The sequence below is a fragment of the Lycorma delicatula genome, chromosome 12, assembly GCF_047948215.1.
Source record: "Lycorma delicatula isolate Av1 chromosome 12, ASM4794821v1, whole genome shotgun sequence".
NCBI lineage: Eukaryota > Metazoa > Arthropoda > Insecta > Hemiptera > Fulgoridae > Lycorma > Lycorma delicatula.
Genome location: NC_134466.1, coordinates 26,620,683 through 26,638,032, shown reverse-complemented (window position 1 = coordinate 26,638,032; position 17,350 = coordinate 26,620,683). Strand labels below are relative to the sequence as shown.

The window sequence follows — 17,350 nt, the reverse complement described above, 5'->3', positions numbered from 1 at the left end:
GAACAATGTATAATAGGAGCAACGTAACCTGTTGAATGAAGAAAAAGATTTTAAGTTATTTTACAAGATTTTTTTTTGTGCAGTGACGTAACTTTTTTACGCTTTTATGGACTTGGAATAATTTCTATAAATCCAGGTTAGTAAAATTTTTTCTCAATGTTTGAGATCATTATATAACGGATTCCTTTTTTCCGTTTTTTTCCCTTATTTTCCATCCCCCATCCAAATCTCCTGGTTCGGATAGAACCGGGACCTTTCCTATCTCCTGACACCCCCTCAAAAATACCCCCGACCACCACCAAATCCGACCTCGGATTTGGGTGGATACATTTTCTAACGCCCTCCCCCCCGACCAGCATCTAAAAGTGCCGAGGGGTACTCAACTTACTCGGAATCGAGATCAGAGCATGTTTCTGAAGTCAAAAAGGAAGAAAATCCTTTTAAGGCTACGAAAAAACTGGAAAGGTCGCCAGAGGGGGAAACGCTCTATCCACGGCTCATCATCGCTGGTAATGGAGACAGAAGAAACTGCTGAGAAAGTAGTACGTCCGACCAATCAGAAGAGGTAGGTAGCTAAACGAATCCGGGTAGCTTCATCGGATGAAGAGGAACGAAATGTTGATTTACGAACCTTCCTTGCTAAACTTGAAGTACTTGCAAACGACCTGAGTAATTTTATCGAGCGCAGCACGAAAAGGGAGATAAAGTTACTAGATAAAGAACTTACATTGCTGGCTCATGGTTTTTCCCAACTGTTGGAACAATCCCCTCCAATACGTAGTGTTGTGATGGCAAAAGAAACAGAACATACTGAAGAAAAATTTGAGAGAGGTATGATTGAGGAGGAATTGGTATCTATAGCTTCACGTAGATGGCCAGTATCAATTTTGGTGACAACCGAGATAATTAAACAGACTGTAGGTACTGATGATATAGTACAGCTGATAGATTTAGCTGAGGAGAACTGTGTTGACACAATAGATAGGCGTTCTCTTAAAGGACTAGCACTGGCTTCACTCAGAAAAGGCAATCTCCTGTCACTCTACGCATCTCTTAGACGCTATTGGATTATTTACCTAAGTGAAAGCAATAACAAAACACAGATAACGGTTCCCGTCCTAAAAACAGCTCAAGCAGCACTCAGGCGTACTCTGCCTGGACGAACCCTTGCATGTTACAGACAACAAGCAGTCGTTGCCACATCTTTGCTACGTGCCTTGCACAACAAAAACTCGATCGCTTTACAAGGCCCTCTATGAAGCACGTCTAAATCAAATACCAGATACCAAGAGGGATTTTGACAAATAATGAGTGCTGTACATTTTTATTAATGATTTGCGCAAATAATTTGCATATTTAGATCTCTTTGTTGTGACGCAACGTTATGTTTTTCAAATAAGGCTTATAATAAACTTCATAAAAAGGTTGGCATTCATCAAATTATAGCTTGACAGTAAATAAATTAATTGAATTGTATTCGTAAAAAGAATTATATTACTGTTTGGGTAAAAAAATGACCGGCTGTATGTTTTTGCCAAAGTTACAGCCTAAGTTGTATCGGTTACTGTACTAAGTGAAATCAATTTACTAACAGGATGACATACACGTTATACAGCATTTATTTTGTTCCTTGATTAACTAAAAAATATTTCAGAAATACTTAACCGATATTTTGTCCAAATATAAAAACAAAATTCTTGAAAGAGTGATGTTGGCAGAAATTAATAACTTTTGGTTAAGTCGGTATTATTATTTCATTTGTCAAATTGATTCATTTATAAATAAAAAACTAAAGTAAAATCTGAAAATGAATATTATACTGAACATTAGTGAATTTATTTTATAAACAAACCGTATAAAGCATTAGGGACCGACGATAATGAGTAGATAATATAGAAAAGTGAAGCCCTGTTACAGAAAGGAATAGTAAGTGTGCATTCTGTTCCCATTACTTTTTAATCTGTACGAAGAAAAAATACAGAACTGAAAGGTTAAAGGTGAGAAGGGAGTAATTGTCCAAGGAGAAAAGCTAAATACATTAAGATTCACTAACGACACTACTCTTTGAACAGAAACCAAAAATAGTGGTTTAAAGAAATAGCAAAGTGTACATATTCACTGCTAGGGGAGAATTTCAATTTGAAAAAAAATAAGAGTGAACAATGATAAGGAAGTGTAATAAAAATGGTAGTAATAAGAAGAAATTAAATACTAGTATAAGGAAACATATTAAAATGTTTTATTGCAAGGTTTATATCAGGATCAGTGAAGTACTGTTCCGCATTGAAGCGGACTAGAATCCCAGAAGAACGAGGCTTTCAGGAAAAAAGCCAGTATGAATTCAAAAACATCTCAGAATTACAGATATTCTTAAAAATAAATTTGTGGATTGTAGTGATACACGAATGTCAGGTAAAAATGAAAACAAGAAAAGAAGTTTTTGAAATGTGATGTTGAATGAAAATTATGACAATTAGGTACCGTATTAGATGATAACTTGGTTATTGAATATAAATACTTACATTACGTATTGAAGAGAACCATAATTAGTTTCTGGATTCCTGAAACAGAAATATTCCAAGATAAAAATGATAATAATCTTCATTTGTATCTCTTTATTTCCTGATGGTTCCGCAGCTCCTAAAACATCTTCTTGAATCTTTGTAAATGATGGGTATAAGTAAAGTGAATCAATAATAGTAATCAACACGAACAATATAATTTACTTTCACATTTGATGCTGTCTACTGAAAAAAAGAACCAACAATAAATTTCTCGGCTAAGCCGGTCAAGTTACTCAATTCGTTTTTTAATTATAGCAGTTATAAAGCGATAAACAAAGTTTTAATATAGTATATGAGAATCAAAATTTTGGAAAAATGTTTCTGACCTTTGAAAATTTGAGGCTCATGCATCAGGAGGCCTTTTTCATTAAAGTTTTCCCTAAAATTGATTTTAAGTAAATTATAAATTATTAAAAATTTGGGAGTTCCTCATCAGAGGAGAGGTATTGTAGCTATTATTTAACAAAATATGTTTTGAACATTAAAAATTTTAAATTGTATAAAAATGTTTTTTATATTTTGGGGATTCCCATACTCTAGGATAAGTGTTCGGGTAAAATGAATTTTTAAAAAAATAATTCGTAAGTGGTGACAATAAAGTGGAAAAAAAAAATTGTTTAAAAAGTAAAAAGATAATTCTAAATAAACAAAATTTTAGTTTTCTAGGAAGAGGGTGTTAATATTTTGACAGATCTTTTCTTTTTTTCAAGAAAAACTAATGAGTGAGTGATGTAACAAAGTTAAGATTTTTACATTTTAAACGCAATGGTTAATTTTCGAGATGGATTTTAATTTTAAAACAATTTAAAAAAGTTAGCTTTCATTAGAAACAGGAACTCCAATCCCGAAAGTTCAACGAAATTACAAAAAAAAATATTTACAATAAAAAATACATTTACAAAAATGTTTAAATCAGGCACTGCAATATTGTTATAAAACTATCATGTCTTTATACCTACGAATGCTTAAATTTAAATTTAAAAATTGAAGGCTTAAAAATTAGAAAGAAGAATAATTCAGAAAATTCTAGGCCCAGTTTAAGAAAACGGAAATTATAGACTGAGACATAACTAAGAAATTTACAGAAAATTTAATAAAAAATTTAATAATGAACAAAGATTATTTTTCTTTAGAATTTTTTTTAGAATGCCCAATAATTGTCTTACAAAACAAATATTTAATTATTTTTATAAAAGAAAATTGAGAATATTTGGGTGAAACATCCAAAAATCGACATAAAAAACCAAAACATCTCAGAAAATGATATATCAGATAGAAAAGTTTATAAAGAGAAAATTGAATCAATACTGGGCTTTCATGAAAAAAAAAAGGAAAAAAGATAACGGTGCTCAAGAAAGTGCGATATAAGAAGAGAACGGCAGGAACGAGAGAAATATTGGGTAAAGAGAATACTGCAAAGAAGGTGAAGAAAAAAATGTTGTCTTGCGGAGGCAAAAAATGAAAACAAAAAAAAATTTCTGCTTACTATATAAATAAAAAGTACAATTTTTTTTTTTTTTTTCTTTGTAACTGATCTATATACTTTTCCGTACTAGCAAATGCTGCTATAGCATTCATCGCTCTAGATGAGAAAGTAACAAATACTGAAACACAATATTTTGGTGAATTACTCAACAGCAACATAGAAGAAACAAAACACTTCACACTTAAGCACGGTTAAAAAACACATTCAAATTCAAATTAACACAGATAAAAAGTTTTAAATACAAAAACTGAAGTCAAATAAGAACAATTTAAATATAAAATTCAATAAGAAATATTTTTCTGCAGGCATAACTCCAGGTTAACATCATATAACCAAAGTCATGAATTAGGAAGCGGTATTATATATACAGAGTTAATGGTTGAATACAATGTTTGGATATGGATGATTGCAATATTTGCATACTGAAATTTGCAGTACTTGCAAAAAATAAAAATTAACTAAGAATTATTGACAGAATGCACTGAGATAATTTTTTTATCATGACTTTTTGAGTTTGTGATGAAGCTACAGCCAAACGGATTTTTCAATTTTAATAAAATGTTTCAATAAGCCTTTGCTATTAGGTGAACTATGTTCGTTATGACTTTTCACAAAATTTTCTATTTCAAAATCGTAACTGGTGTTTTTATCAGATGGCGTGTGATGTAGTGATTTAGTCGAGATGAAGTTTTCTTCACCAAAGAAAATGAAAAATACAAAATATTAGTCGAGTTGCAGCCATAAGTTTACATATTTCTATCAAGTAAATTTTTTATGCTGATCATAAAACTCTTCATAACTGAAAGGTCATGTTGAAAAAATAATTCAAATATGCAATATTTCTAATTTGATCGAGAAGGCTTGGGAGCTAGACGTCCTTCAACTGCAAGAGAGCTTGAAACTCCCAGATAATAATTTTACATATCTTTTGTGGTAGATTGTAATTTGACAAAGATCGATACAAATATCAACATTCCATATTTTTGTAATTAGTGGGAGGACCAGTAAAAGAGGCCTTTAGAGATAAAAAGAGAACTAAAACCTTTGTTCACCAACTTGTATTTTAATTCTTTCTGAAGTTGAGTACACATTAAAGAAGAATAGTCCACGAATCAACATTCGATACACTGTAATTATAATTTTCCTCATCGGCTAAAATATTCAGTAAATAGGGTTAGAAATTGGATGATTAATATTTCAATTGATTATTTATTGTTAAGTCAAGCAGTTCCTACAGAAAAAGTAAACGTAATTTATAAAAATTAACACCACAGAGATTGGAAATAAAAGGTTACTTAAATCACTAATTATTAAAGCTATATTATTAACTTATGGTAGATAGATACCTGGTATCACACGGTAGTCTGGAAGGAATATTTGTATAACTGAAAAATGAGATAAATAAATATTAAAATGAATCATAGCAATTAAAATGTGACATTTTTTAAATTTTTTATTAACAAAATTAATTTATAACAGTATAGGAATCTGAAGTTGCAGTATGTGAAACAGAATGTGGTTGTGAAACAAACATATTGATAATCAACAATCCAGTAACTAAATTGTGACTGTAATAAAAAAAATACATGCAGCGCTAAAATAAAATAATTATGCTTATCATTACTAATAAACTAATTTTTGTGATATTTTGTGGTGTAGAAATCATTATTCTAGTAAAAGTAACATATTCTGTTAGAAATTGAATGTAATAGTTATTGAACATCAATCTGCAATAATTTTTTTTCATCTTTTATGACCGCATACGATCACTTTAGTCAGTCCATTGTCCAAGTTTCTTTTAAGGACTGTTCGGGCCTTGCGGTCCTCCCAGCACTTTTTCATACGTTCCAATATTCGTGTCCTTTCTGGTGTTGAAAAGTTTTGTGTTGTGAATATCTTTCTCGGGAGTGTGAAGCGATTGTTTTTGTGCTTAATATTTTTGTGTAATTTTTTCTTGACTGTGGTGTCTTCTGGTATAAGGCCAATTTCCTATAGATCCTCTCTTATTTATCTGATTCATTTGCATCCTGTCTTAGTGTTTTTCGAGTCGAGATTTGACTATACCAGCTGTTTCAGAAATCTGGAATCTTCATTTGAGATATACTAGTCTCCTCTTATGCATAACATCAGTGATAGGTTCTAACGCTGCACACGATGTTGTTGGGCACGATCAACCAATGCCCATCTTTCTGGTACTTTTTGTTGATTTAGTTTCTTCCAATTCTTCTTCTGATTTTCCGGAGTCTGTCGGTCTTTGATTGTTCGCTCAGGTATTTAGTGTTTCTGCCGCAAATGTGATTTTTGGTTTTATAATTGTGTTGTAGTGTCTTACTTTTGCCTTTATGGATAGATATTTATTACGTAGGTGTATCAGGTTAATTTTTATGCATCAGCTATTATGTTTGTTGTTGTTTGGATTGATGTTTTTTCGTCTTTCTTGTTTGTTATTATTTCTCCAAGGTATTTAAATTGGGTATCATTTTGACTTTATGTTTACTTTTTTTAATTTTTGGGGGGAATAATTTCTGTCTTTCTGAATGATATTTTATTGCCAGTTTATTTGCAATATTTTTAAGTTTTAATATCTGTTAGCTTCGTCGATATCATTTCCTAGTACTGCCAATTCATTGACAAAACCAAGGCAGTTTGTTTTGTTTTTTTTTTGGATATTCATAGTTTTGGAGAGCATTTTTTGAGCCAGTCCCTCATTAAAATTTCCAGAGTGCAATTAATTAGTAGCGGTGAGAGTCCGTTCCTTGGCACCGTCCTATATTGATCTCAGATGGTTCCGAGAGTTCGCCTCTGAATTTCAGTTTTGACTTAGGATTTGTGTGGGTGGGTTTTACCATGTTTTATTAATCTGAGTTCAAGATATCTCAGAATTTTTAGTGCGGATTCTCTGAGACTTTCTTGAAGTCGATAATTGTCTTCACCATGTCTCTACTTCCTTTACTGTTGTAATCTATTATTAACTTGAGAGTCATGATCTGGTCTGGGTAGCTCCTCGCAGGTCTGAAACCTCTCAGGTATTCTCCTGGTTCTTTCTGGAGTTGTAAACCGATCCTATTAAGGATGATTCTTGAAAGAATTTTGTGTGTTGTGTCTAGGAGTGAAATTCACCTGTAGTTGTTACGGTGTGTTTTGGCCATTTTTTTTTTTTTGTTTAGCGGTTGGAAGAGGGCTGTTATCCACTGTTCTTCTAGTTGTTTTTTGATCCAGATGTTGACAAGCTGCTGATGTAGGGCGATTTTTTCTTTTCTTCTTGCATGTCTCAAGATTTTTACAAAGGTCTGATCTTCTCCCGCCACTTTGTCTTCATTTCACATCGTGCTTGGTAGACTTCTTTTATTGCGTGAGGGTTATTGTTTAGTGGTAGTATTGTTATTGGGGGAGCTTTTCTTATGGGGTTCGGTCAGTTCTTCACAATATAGGAGTTTGTTGAAATATTTTGCTAGGTTTTCCGCGTTGTTTTTATCGTTACGGGACAGATTATGGTTTTCATCCTTCATTAGAAGGGGTTTGCGGTTCGTATTTTTGGAGTTGTTTTTTGAAGATTTTGTGGTAGTTTCTTGACTGCGTTTTACTGAATTCTTCTTTTACTGATTTATGTGTATCTTTATAGTGTGGTTTCTCTTATTTTCCGTAGGGTTGGTGTGGTTACTTTTCTTTGTTTGCAAGGTTTTGGAACGATGTTTCTGATTGTTGGGATTGATGTAACAGTCTTGCTTGATATCTCTTTTCCACTGTTTCGTAGCATTAGCTGTTTCACCACTGATACTTTTTATGGGTTTTTATTGGGGCCAATTCTTCTGCAATTTGTTTAAGTTATTCCTTATTAAAATTTTAAATTAAATACTTTAAATTCCTCTGACAGTAAGCTTTTAAGTAACGCTTTTTTAAATTAAAAATCGCCTGTATTTGGTACATCTTTGTTTACCTTGAAAAATAATATATTTTCGAATTATTTTCATTAATCTGTTCCATAAACTTTAATCATCTTACACTTTAATTTTTTTTGGAAGGTTCACATATTTAATTTACTGTTTGTTATTTCTAAGGACTACTATGTTTTTTATGAACAACATTAATCTTCTTTTTTTGTGAAGTCTTCCTTTCTCAGTCACAGAGGACGGATTTTACCTAACTGACGCCTGGCGTCATGAATGGACCACAAAGTAGAATAACGAAATCCCATGCATTACTCAAAGGTCGCCTGGTTTTGACTTCGACGTAAGACATGGTCAACGCTAAACAGAATACGAACTCACCATTGTAGCTGCGCCTATTTCCTGTAGAAATGGTACAAAACACCGACGCCCCTTTATGAGTGTGGTGAAAATCAAACTGTTAAACTCATCACAGAAGTTTGCTCTAGGGAATCCTGTAGGTTTCCTGATGGCGACTCCATCAGAATCAGTAGCTTATATTAATTTGTTAAAACTTTGTTTGTAATTTTTAAATGTAATTCGTGTTGTGTTTTGGTGCCATACGCTAAATAAAAGAAATAATTTTTGTGAAATTTAAAAAAAATATATATCAGAATATTAGATTCACTTACTACTGATTTATAAAAGTATTCAACTTGCAGTCTACTATGTAAGAATCAGGTTTACATTGAACATTACAATGGATATCATAGATTTATAGAAGTGTGAGCATGTGTGTTGATGATAAACACAGACACACACACTCAGACATATATAATGTAGTTGTTCAGTATGTATTTCATCATTATTGTTGTTATACTATTATCCTATTTAATAGGGTTATGTGCATAAAACACACACACACACACACACACACACACACACACACACACACACACACACACACACACACACACACACAGATTGGATACACGCGCGCGCGCGCGCGCGCGTATCCAATCTGAAAAAACTTCAATAAATTATAAATTGTACTTACGTTTGTATGTGGCTATTCTTATTCGTAGGTGCAGGTATTCTGAAATTAGAATAGTTTTACAAGCATCCAATTTATTTATTTAATACAATGAAATTTTGTGATCATTGTAGTAGTAAACATATAAATAATTATTAAACCTGATGTATAAACAATAGTTTTATTATATAAATTAAAGATTTATCTGTACATAAGAAAATCCTTTAAATGATTACATGAAAAAACAACTCTTACAATCTGTTTAATCAAGCTTGGCCTGACTAAAAATGCAGTGTAAAATACATTAATTTTAGTTTGTCTAAGTAACACACAAATAAATCAGTTTATTAATCATTGAAGAAATTTTTGAAATAGGAAAAACAAGAAATCATTTTTATTGTTAAAAAAAGGATAAATTATTTTTTTAAATGCGTAATGATTATCATTATAAGAAATCGATTATCATATATTACCATCATATGGCAATTCAACATTTAAACTATGAACTTCTGAAGCATTAACTAGAACAGATTTTTGAATTTCCAGTAACTCGCTGAACATAGCCACAAGGATGACAGAATATTTGGAAATGAATTATAAAAAATGTACTCTGGTTTAGTTTGTCATTTCAAAAGATTATGTTTTTAAATAATCTTCATTGTCAAACCTTATGGACAATATCATAGTAAATAGTAACTCAGAAATATCTGCAGATTCTAAAGCAAGTCCGAAAATACCAAAATATCGACTTTAATATGGCTTTTTGACATGTAATATTGTAAGGTAGAGCTCCCATATTCACTTCTTTGAAGGGTATTAAAAATCTGACTGATCAGTTACTGTAGTGTATTTTATGTTAACGTTTAGATTGAATGGTCTCAGTTCAGTTACTTATGGCACTTTTTCGTATTATTTTTTTCTTTAAATATGTATGAAATATCAACAACCTATGATTAGCTATGATAAAAAAATAATTACGTGTTCAAAATCATAAATGCTTTCTGTATTTCTTGTTCCGAAGGCAAGATGCAATTCCAGTGAATAGAAAATGTATAAGGATTTTACCTGAGCAGACTGCTACTTTAATACCAACATTCCAGAAGAAATAACAAATAAGACAAATCGCGATCATCATTATCATTGTTAAAATTCCATCATTTTTGTATGTAAAATCCTGTCAAATGTCTTCCAGTAATCAATAGAGCAAGTATACAAACCAAATCCAACACCAGTAAAGTGCTGAATTAATGACCTGAAATGAAAACAGCATCTACCTGATTATAATTTTTAAATTTGTATATCCTCCTATAGTTTTTCTTACCTACTTCTTTAGTTTTCCGTTCAAAGGACCAAAATCACACAAAAATTAAATGTCGTGCCTCCATTATGAAAAGTCTTAATTGCTGAGAAAGCATTCCAGAATATTTCTCTCCAATACTTCATCAGGACATTATCTGATGTGTTACAAGGAGATTTCAGGCATTAAACATCTACGGTGATAATATATAAAATTTATTAATTTACAACCAATATTTCAATACTGTAAGCAGATTCAGTACGCTTCCATGGATATTTCTTATATCGAGCTAAATGCCCAATAACATACCACATTTACCCTCTCCATTCTATTAAATTCGACTACATATCTTTGAAATAATTTCAATGCAAGAAAATGATTGTCGTAAAATCTGTACAATAAGTCATCACATATAATCTCTTATTCTGTAATAAACTGTATAATGTTGTCATTATTTATGTTAAACGAAATGGAATTCAATTGAATCAAAAAAAATGTTATAGAGGAATCAAGTTATGGGACAAATTTCTTATCTCAAATTTTTGTTGCTCCTGTTTAAATGTTGGAACTTTAATTTTTTTTACTATAGGACTTTTAAATTTCAAGATCTTCGGATTCAGTCGGATTTACTCGGCTCTTTAAGCTTCACACGACTCCTTCACATGCACTCGGCTCCTGAGGCATCAGCGGCCCCTTCAACATTATACTTGCAGTATAAGCAAGTTCTTCACTGCATTATTTCAGTCTTACGTTAGTTATACGCCAGTTCAGTTCAGTTCTCTTCCACTCATTTTACTTAAAGAAATATTACAATTACAATGAAACAATTATAATTAATGTTATATTTCAATCATATACAAACAATTAATATTATATACATATATATATTTATTTATATACATACAAATAATATTTATAATAACAAGAAATCATGATTTAAATTATTAAAAGAATCAGCGCCAATTTTTCAACAACGTTAAATGATTTGTTTATTTCACATGTAATTTTGCAAAATCAATGGTACAGTGATGTATTATGAAAATAAATGCTTTCTATAAATGTAGGGTCCTAGAGTACCATATCAGATTTCAAAAGATATTTCTAATGATGGCACTGAAAATTTTATGCTTTGTTTAAATAAATCTCAAATGAATAAATTAAAAAGAATTCGTTAAATGATGAATGCCATCCTTATAAATAATTTTTTTTTATATAGGAATATATGTTTCTTACAACTTCTGTAGTAACATGAAAAGGTAGAGACAAATTCATAGACTCCGTATAAAGCAACTATAATGAAATACCGATGTGAATATCCAGCGGCAACCTCCTAGCACATCTCAATTACACGAAGCAAAAATCAGATCTTTACCTGGTAAAATAATGTGAATGTACTTTGGGATCCTTTTTGGCGAGGGATACTCTACCACATTTTCCTTACAGAACATTTTCCTTACAAACATTTTGACTTACACGATGAAGGGAAGCCTGGAAGATCTTGTTCCAAGAGGATAATGTTTATATTACATTTCTGCTTTAACTTGGAAGCACTGTAAGAGCTCAATTAGTATGTGCTACCCGCACACCACTCGGCGTAGAGATAGTTCCATCAATTTATCATCTGTTTGGTCGACTTAAGAAATTGTGAATAGTGAACAAACTCGATTCTAATAAGACGCTATCAAAATGTATAAGGGCAATTCGAATTTGTCACTTCTGAGAAAAAAAAGAAAGTTTCACTTCCTGAGAATTGGAATGTATGAATCGCAGTAGTGGGAGATCGCACAGAAATTAGTAAGCAGGTTACTTGACTGAACTCCGTAAATGAAATTCTTGTTCATATTTCAACCCTCTGCCTTCATCATGATGTTAAAAAATATAATAATATATATAATATAATAATATATAATATAATAAAACTTACTCACGTTTCAGTAATATCGATTCCTGATACAATCGAATCTGCCCTACTGAAAAAAAGTGTAAATTTATTTAAATATAATTTCAAAGTCATTTATAAATAATATTAAATACATAATACAAAAATCGGTAGTTATTTTATGAAATATTAAATTATATTTTCTTTAAATGATGGCGTGATACAAGTTTAGTATCCGCTACTTTTCTGTACAACATAAAATATAGATTTTAAAATAACGAAAATTGTTACAGTAATTTTTTCTCATGTTTTACATTCATATTTTTTTGAAGTTTCAGTTTTATAAGCAATTAAAATATGAAAAATTCTTACATTTCCTTTATTTTTTAACCTTATATCCATGGTCACAAGTGTAGTTGCATTTTTCCATTTCAAAATTAATTAATCAATGAAAGTAAAATATCAAAACGAAAACCATTTGGTATTGTCAATATATATATATATATGTACCTGTAATGTAAAGCAACTTGTCCTGACTGACTGATCCATCAACGCCAACCAAAAACTACTGAAGATAAATTGATGAAATTTTGTGTACATCTTCCTGTTACGGTGTAAGTGCACACTAAAAGGGATTTTATGAAATTCCGAGTTAAAGGGTTAAAATGTCATAATAATTATATTTACTGTTTTTTTTTTTTAATTTTTTGGTTACAAGTGAAGATATCGACTTAGTTTCCAGTGTGTGTATTTTCTTGTAAATAACTGAAAACTAATTTCTAGGTTTTTCGAAATTCGACTATGCAAGCGGTGACAAAATGTAAAAAAATTTGAACAATCATTGCAAATATTCTCCATTTCTCATTACGATAAACGGATATTAACTATAGTAGGGCTGGATTGTACGAATAAATATCTTCTTTTTTTCTTTTTCTGTTTAGCCTCTGGCATCACATTTAGGTGTTACTTTAGAGGATGATATGTATGCATGTAAATGAAGTGTAGGATTATACAGTTTCAGATCGACAGTTCCGGCGATGTATGATTAATTGAAACCCACCCACCAACGAAAAACACCGGTATCCACGATATTGTACTCAAATCTGTATAAAAGTAACTGCCTTTTCAGATAAATATCTAAAAAACATTTTCGGGTTTTTTTGAATTTAGATTTTTTAAGTGGTGCAACGATGTACGCGCAGGGCCTCAAGATTACTGTATGTGTGACGCGACTGGCTACACCTGCATCCTGTTACTTGACTAAAAACAAAATTAAAGTAATTAAAAAAAAGAGAAACGAAGTACGGTCACCTCCAAGTAGTTTTTGTTTGGTAACGGTAAGACCCGAGAAAAATTCACTTTTACACGTACGAACTACGGGTAACTAATTATAACTAATATTTTTTAGATGGAGGCCGAATGTTTTGAAGCACACATTCTTAGATTACTCAATGTTTCGGGTATAGAACTTTTGCTGAAAAATTTACAATACACTGAAATTTTTCGAGCGAAGCGAACCATAACCGGCAAAATATCCCCTGACTGCGAGGGGAAGTGCAAGTAACGATACATAACGGGCAAAGCCGCGATCGAAACGCTAGTATATATAAATAAAGTATAAACGAGAAAGAAGTTATGGAAATAAAAGCTGAAATCTGCAAACTTAAAGAAAAAATTTTTTAAACTTCGAAAATATGTTTATTTATTAGAAAAAAAATCAACGAGTTTTCAATACTTATAGAATCTTACGAAGCTGAAGATAATATATTTAAGGGGTAAATGAATTATTAGGAACTGAGGTTTACGAAATAGAAAAACGATAATTCGAACTACAGCAGAACAGTAGGACTGACCGATTTGAGAATTTACGAAGTCCTTAAAGTAATTAAAGAAATGGCAAAAACACTACAAACTGAAATATATGAAGCTAAAGTTAACGCACCGCAAGAGTGTTAAGAGAAATCAAGACCTCCCCCATCATTGACACTTCCTATTTTGTTCATTATTGATGAAAAATAGTGAAGATATAAAATGGCAGACAGTGAAGATTCAGACAAAAACTTAAAAAAAAAAAAATATTTACGAACTTCGCATATTAAACCAAATTTACCTGACGGACCGGTGTACATTAATGAAATCCTCTCGCAGTACTTCCGAAACTTTCTCAACGAAGTCAGACTGTTTATTAAAAGGAACAGTTGTGAAGATTCCAAACTGGAAAAAGTTTTCAATAGGAAGGAGAACGGTCCAAGAAGTTGGTGGATATCAAAGTAAGGGATTTGGAATCACTCGGAAATGTACCGACAAATCTGCTACAAGATATTCGTCTGCTCTCAGTTTATGTGATTTTGAACTTTAATGATGTTTAGTGTGTTATTCTATAAAATTTTGTCTGGATTTAATTATCTGGGTAATACAGTGGATGATTACGTTCGCATAACAGGCAGTTATTTTGATTACGAATCAAATTTTAGGTAAGCATGATGTTAAAATAGTTGATAATTTACACATAAATAATCTTACTAATAATAAGAACTTAATAATAAATAAATTTATTTAACGGTTATATAATTACAAACATATTTTAAAAATATATTTTTAACAGTAACTAACGTAACTCTTGATATGCATTTTTATTTTAGTTTAGACGGCTTACAAAGTCATAAACAAATGCTGTAAACTTAATATATGTGATGAGTCGTACATCTTTGTCAAAAATAATCTAAATTTCATATCGTTTCATGTGAATTGTTATTGGAATGTAACGAATTAAGCATTAAAAGAAAATCTGATAATTGTGATTGGTTACAACCGATTGTGATTTACATATCACATTTCGAAAGTGGTTTCTGGACGGTTTAGATAATTACATCAGCGACTTAACGAGTTATACAAGCTTAATACTGGTTAGCGATATTAACATTCATATTGAGTTAACGACCCTTTAATTTAAGAATATATAAAAGTTATGAGCAAAATTGTGCTAAAATCATACATTATGATTATACAAATTTTAATGATAAATTTTATACTACTGTATAGAAAAATATTAGTAAACAATTAGGAAAATAATTTAATTATGAAATATTATTAAAACTAACTGATCGCTTTTCCAATCGATTTCCCCATGGGTTATGGCAGCAATCAAATTCAGAATATAATGTTAATAACGGTAAAAAAAAATTAACATAAGACTATTGCAACAATTTTTGATTCAAGAAAATTGTGATAATTTGCGTAGTCGTAAAGATGAATGGTGAATGATTTATTGGATATTTTTGTATTCGTATCAAATTACATTGAACTTTGGAGACGGCAGCTTTGGCTATCCCATAAAAATGACCTTAGAATCCTGAAGGTTTCATTAACTAAAATATTGCCGGGACCAGAATATTTAATAAACTAAAAAGGGACTTTTCAGTAATATTTTTAAAAATGAATATAAATATTAAAATAATATTAATTGATAAAAGAAAAGTAATTTTGAAACTAATAAATGTAGTAATAAGGACTTCACTATGTACTACATCACAATAAGAACTGCATCACAGTTGTTGCCATGGTGATCGACCAAAATCTTTACGTGACAGTGAGAGAAATCGAAAATATAACCGGAATGAATAAAAAAAAACTACAGTATACCGCATTTTAAAGGAACATTTGAAAAAAAGGACGCAGGGCGATGAACTCCATACCGACTGAAGGAGCATCAAAATCGACGAAATTACTTTCTCTTTATGAAAGAGAAGGCAAGCAATTCTTCAATCGAATGACTACTGATGACACATGGAAGTGACTTTGAACTTGAACTGAAAGTCGCAACGCAGTGTTTGAAAGAGTAAATATTCTTCGAGACTAAAGTCATCGCATGCAGTTAAATTTGTAGCAAATGACGACTTGTTTCGTACAGTAAGCGGGGTATTATTGCTACCGAGAGAGTTAAACAGTATTATGACAGGTATTTACTGCAGAAACCTTTTTCAGAAGATTTTACTACCGAAAGTTTGAAAACTACATCCAAAAAATATCGAGTGGTGTGTCACCATTTCATGATTATGCGTCGCTGACATTGCAGATTCTGTATTCAGATTTTAGTCGATTTCGTTTGGAGAACACTTTGCCATTCACCGTAAATCCTGATTTGTGCCCTCGGGATTTTGATCGCTTTCCTAACTTGAAAGAACGCTCCTAACTGTACGTTTTGGAGTTTGAAAAGTTATCGGCTGCCGCGATCCAGGAAATTGAAGACTTCAACAAAGGTTCGTCTCCTAAGAGAAGCCCAAAAGATGCTAAACCGTTGGCTAGCATGCATTTACACGTGGGAGGATTATATTGAAGAGCTGAAAATTTGATTTGCATTTAAAATGCTCTATGTTGAGGTTGTTTTTATAATCTTTATTTATACTCAAATATTTTGTAATGTTTGGAGTAATATGTACCAACTTACTCAAAAAATAATCTACTACAATCTGTAAGAGAAAATGTTTCAAAAATATATTAACTCTCAGACAAAAAGATTTGTACTCGTATAAACGATTTAATTTTTACGGATTAAAATTTGTAAAATCCTTAAGAAATATCTGTTTTTGTAATATATTAGACATAATAGTGCTTTTTCTCTATTTACTCTACTAAAATGCAAGCTACATTCAAAAATAATAAGAAGTAAAAACTGGCAGAATATTGAAATGTATAAAAGTCGATAGTATCAGACTTTTATATTACATTTTATATTCAAATAAATTTTATTAAAATTCTTAATATTTGTAATCAAAATTTTCTGATAAAAAAGTATATAATAATCATTAGAGTAATTATGTAAAAAAGGCCCTATTGTGAAAGACTTTCTGAATTTGCAGCTGGAGATGTGAATATAAGTCTATTGTACGCTAATTTACGATTAAATACTTGTATATTGGTATAGAACAAGAAAAGTATATTAAAATAACAGATTTTTAGATTTTTTTTTTGTCTTCAGTCATTTGACTGGTTTGATGCAGCTCTCCAAGATTCCCTATCTAGTGGTAGTCGTTTCATTTCAGTATACCCTCTACATCCTACATCCCTAACAATTTGTTTTACATATTCCAAACGTGGCCGGCCTACACAATTTTTCCCTTCTACCTGTCCTTCCAATATTAAAGCGACTATTCCAGGATGCCTTAGTATGTGGCCTATAAGTCTGTCTCTTCTTTTAACTATATTTTTCCAAATGCTTCTTTCTT

At 31.2% G+C, this 17,350-nt stretch overlaps 1 protein-coding gene across 11 annotated transcripts in view; it reads right to left on the bottom strand.

Annotated features, from left to right (window-relative positions):
- Positions 1-17,350, bottom strand: part of LOC142333042 (uncharacterized) — a 70,258-nt gene that overhangs the window by 21,955 nt on the left and 30,953 nt on the right. For 5 of the 11 annotated variants that reach the window (XR_012758498.1, XM_075379832.1, XM_075379834.1 and 2 more), the window contains 4 exons: positions 12,175-12,216; positions 8,974-9,012; positions 5,397-5,435; positions 2,523-2,561 (listed from right to left, as the gene is read on the bottom strand). Coding sequence is in view for 10 of the 11 variants with exons in the window: in XM_075379832.1 (XP_075235947.1) it covers positions 2,523-2,561; positions 5,397-5,435; positions 8,974-9,012; positions 12,175-12,216 (159 nt within the window). In the remaining variant the exon portion in view is untranslated. The remainder of the gene's footprint in view (positions 1-2,522; positions 2,562-5,396; positions 5,436-8,973; positions 9,013-12,174; positions 12,217-17,350) is intronic. The other 6 variants (XM_075379833.1, XM_075379835.1, XM_075379838.1 and 3 more) reach the window with 3 other exon arrangements.